The sequence below is a fragment of the Lactuca sativa genome, chromosome 2 (assembly GCF_002870075.4).
Source record: "Lactuca sativa cultivar Salinas chromosome 2, Lsat_Salinas_v11, whole genome shotgun sequence".
NCBI classification, from domain to species: domain Eukaryota; kingdom Viridiplantae; phylum Streptophyta; class Magnoliopsida; order Asterales; family Asteraceae; genus Lactuca; species Lactuca sativa.
The window spans coordinates 104,653,652-104,657,863 of NC_056624.2; the positions used below are offsets into that span (position 1 = coordinate 104,653,652).

The 4,212-nt window shown below is 39.1% G+C and overlaps 1 protein-coding gene across 1 annotated transcript; it reads left to right on the top strand.

The window, feature by feature from the left end:
- Window positions 1-3,061: 3,061 nt before the first annotated feature.
- Window positions 3,062-3,789, top strand: LOC111886275 (flocculation protein FLO11-like). The gene is made up of 2 exons (XM_023882510.1): window positions 3,062-3,398; window positions 3,443-3,789. Exons 1-2 carry the CDS (start codon window positions 3,062-3,064, stop codon window positions 3,787-3,789), a joined length of 684 nt encoding a protein of 227 aa, XP_023738278.1.
- The last annotated feature ends 423 nt before the right edge of the window (window positions 3,790-4,212 follow it).

Consider the following 4,212-nt stretch of genomic DNA (forward strand, 5'->3'; position numbering starts at 1 on the left):
GGTCTCTGGTACCCTGCTAGATGCGGATTCTTTGTTCAAGCCTTTTTTAATTCCGATCATGGAGGATGCGGTCTGGACCGAAAGAGCACAACTGGTGGACACCAATTACTTGATGGCAAACTCATTAGCTGGCAGTGTAAGAAGCAAACCTGCGTGTCTCTTTCAACAGCCGAAGCTGAGTACATAGCTACAGCATCCTGTACCTCACAAGTAATCTGGATATAAAGCCAATTAAGGGACTACGGATTAAGTATGAAGAAAATACCTCTCTACTATGACTCTAAAAGCGCAATAAGAATATGTCACAATCCGGTGCAACACTCAAAGACAAAGCATATTGCACTAAGATATCATTTCATCAAGGACCATGTTGAAGATGGAAACATGGAAGTTCATTTCGTTCGGTCCTCTGATCAAGTCGCTGGCATCATCACTAAAGCCTTACCATAAAAAACATTCAATAAAATTTTACAAGGTTTGGGGATGATGGAAGCAGAGTCGGTACCGAACCCTCAAACCTCTTTCTAAAAATTAGACAAGCGAAATAGAGCGAACGCTCGATCTATTTCGGTTCCGGATTTTTTGGGGACCGAAATGAACCGAACGCTCGACTTATTTCGGCTCCAGAATTTTCGGGGACCGAAATGAACCGAATGCTCGGCTTGTTTCGCTTCATTTTTTTAAAGGTTTGGATTTGGTTGTATACTTTATAAATTATTTTAAGCTTTATATTTGCTTTCTCTTCTTTTTTATATTTCATTTCTTCTAAAGTTTTTAAAATTAATTTCATTTATTCTTTTTTATTTTTCTATTTTTATTATTTTTCAGAAAATTAAAAATACCAAAAGGATTTTATCTTCTATTTGTCGTGAATATATTTGTTTTGCTTGTATGTGGTTTGTTTGTCTTTATTCATTTCTTTACTAGGTACCAAGGATAATGTTGCAACATGATTTGGAGCTAGGGCATCTATGACAATTCTTATTTGAACTAGTTAAGTGTCCCTAGAAGCATGCTGCTGCATGTAGCCCAAAGTCTCTAAGACTATGAGTAAGGCCTTAATGATTCGATCTATACCTATCGTTTTTTCCGAATTAGGCTGCTACATTCGCTCAAGTCATGAGCTACCCTACTCTTCTCAAATGAGCTACAAGTTTTCTGCTTTGTCACTTTTATATAGCAGGGGTACTTTTGGTTCTTTAACCACCTCCTCTATATTCTCCATAAAATTTCATTTCACCAACGTAACGCTTGAGACTCTCAGCTATTACCACTAAGGTTTATGGTTACACAAAATTTGTGTCTATGATCTTAGATGCGTACACCATGTGCTAAGTGAGACCCAAAATCCAACACCTATAAAGAATTGACGGCGAATTTTAAAATTCAAGATCTCACTTGTTACTTATCGAAATCTCTTTTTATTTTTGCGTGATCTTTATGAAATTTCCTAACACCAAGGCATTTCTTCCCAAAAGATCCAGATTAGTTTTTGTTTTTTAGATTTCAATTACATACTTAGTCACAACAAATGATATCCAACCCACTTGTTCAACAGACCACATCGGTCTCACAATTGCTTCACTCATCTTTTGGTCTTATATTAAGTATCGAAGTTCGGTTGAAGATAAGCCACCCCTTAAAGCCATTATCTAAAAAGAAGCCTTTCGGTGTTTCTTAACAAACACTCGATTCTATTTTTTGGGGAACCATACAAGCACTTCAAGTCTCTCTTGACTTTGAAGGAAGAGATTCGTGCCCGAAATTATCTGCTTCATGTCATACTTGACATCACTCACATCCGATACATATTTTGATTTATTTCTTTATCTTTGGCACACTCTCGCACGAAAATTCTTTGTAATTTTCCAAAATTCTAGTTCATGTTACCAATGGCTTGTTTTGTTGTCAAACGGAGCGAAAGTGGTCACTTTGAAGCGAATGAATGAGTTATGTTTTGTTTGGGCCGTAAGTTGAAGATTCTTTTGAAGCAACAATATGTGGATAAGATTTTGCATCGAATCATAAGATATGTATTAAATTTGGGCGCCTGAATTTGAAACGGTTCCTATACCCACGCGTGATGACATCTATCTAAGGAATCCAAGCTGTCACATCTCGCTTTTTCAGGCGACGTTTCAGCGATCATATAATCATTACAGACAATTTTTTTTCTTTAATACAAGAGGATTCTCACACCTCTTGTACATCACTACCTTCTTTGATACAATAGGCGATTGTTTCTGTTCATCTTCTTCTTAACATCAACAATGGCGGATTCATCATCTCTTCAAGATCAAACTGCATCCTCTTCATTGCTTGCAATCGAACCTAATCAGAACATGATCATTCACCTATCTCCATTCTTATATGATTCCTATATGTTACATGTCGTTGAATGTCTCAAGTACTCCCCACTGGTAATCGCTCTTACGCAGGTGGAATCAGTTCCCATGTCCCTGCTGTCTCAAGTATATTCTACTGCGACGTACGTCAAGACCAAGGAGAGGATCTACTTTCAAATTTTTAATCATAAGGCATCAATCTCAAAAGGTCGTTTCTGCTCTCTGTTAGGGCTTGCTGTCGATGCTTTAGTTATCTCTCCGGATTTCATCACCACAACTCAGCTGTTTACAATGTTCTATGAAATGGATTATACTGAGGTACGTACCACTTTCACAAAGTTCAAGAAATCTTTTTTACCTCCACAATGGAATGGTTTACTTACTATTCTTCACAAGGGGTTATCTGAATGGGTCGGTGGGTCTAATGGATTAAACAAGTGTTTCATGACTATTCTGTATGGTCTCTACAATGGACTCAACTTTGATTAAGGTTCCTTGCTCCGGTCTCAACCGCTGCAGAGTTTGACATTATCGAACAAACACTCTGAAATTTCTTGTGGTCGTTTCTAGACTCTTGTCACTCGTCGGGAAATTAACTTTCTTCAGATCCCTGTCATGAAGGATGTTGTGCTTTCCTCTATAGCACCTTTCACACCAAGAAGATTATTGTTGCTGATCCAACAAAATTTCCACACATTGGTTCAATTCTTGAAACAATGTATCGATGTGTTTCTATGGAAAGTAATGTGATGGCCGAGTACCGATTGCTTCCTCTTAAGAATCCACGACAATTGACTCATGAAATGCAAGTTGCTCTAGATGATGTTGAGAAGCCAACAAAGCGAGGAAAGAAAGCAAACTCCAAGAAGGTGGAAACCGAAGGACCTTCTTCCAAACCTGTTAAATCCAAGAAGCGAAAAGCTGAAAAAGCTGCTTCATCGGCTCCTAAGAAAGTTAAGAAGATGGCTCGGAAACCGAAGACTCATTCACCTTCCAGCTCTGGTAATGATGAGGAGCAGTATGCTGATGAGGAAGAGAAAGATCAACGTGAAGGTTCTCTTAGGGGTAATACACCACCTCGGTCTTAACTCAAGAAGGCACTCATAATGATTTTGTTCCCACTCCTCCTCCATCACCATCGAAGACTACTGTTCAAGTTTCGGTTGCCCCAATTCCTCCATCTCCTACAACTCAAAATACTACCACTGTTCCACCACCACCACCTGTCAACTCAATATCCTTATCCACAACCCCATTACCACCTCCAATTATTTCCCAAGCAACTATCACCACTACACCGATCATCACAACCACAACCGAATCTCCAGTACAAGTCAACACATCTGATGTGGGAGAAAAGACTGAAGATAATCCTAAAGTTACATCCGATTCTTACTCTTACCGTCAGGAATCACCTTTCCTCCAAGCTCCTTCCAGCGATTGAACTTTTACGTGAGATGAAGGGTGTTTCGGAGAGGATTGTTTCTCCGCACCAAGGGGGAGAGGGTAGATCACAAGCTTCTCCTGTTCAACCTACTATTAAACCGAAGGTGATTGTCAAAACCGAACTGAAGGATAATGTAGCTTCGAATTCTGGTAATCGAGAGAAGAAGAAAGGTGCCACTGATGAAAATGATGACAGTGATGAAGACAAAGAGACTATTGTTGATGCCCTGAAACGCATGAAAAGGGATAAGGAGATAGATGAAATTAAATCTTCGGGTTGCAGGGGAAGAATAAGAAAGGGAACGAAAGAAGAAAGAAGAGCATGATACTATTATTTGCAAACAAACTCTTTTCCCTCCTTGGACTAGGGAAACACTGATCAAAGAAGAAATAGAGTTTCCTAGCATGTACTGGCTAGAAT

Excerpts from the sequence above, each read along its gene's own strand:
- LOC111886275 (XM_023882510.1), top strand. The coding sequence starts at position 3,062 with ATGTATCGATGTGTTTCTATGGAAAGTAATGTGATGGCCGAGTACCGA. Across the intron at positions 3,399-3,442 it reads AGAGAAAGATCAACGTGAAG|GCACTCATAATGATTTTGTT; the intron begins GTTCTCTTAGGG and ends TAACTCAAGAAG.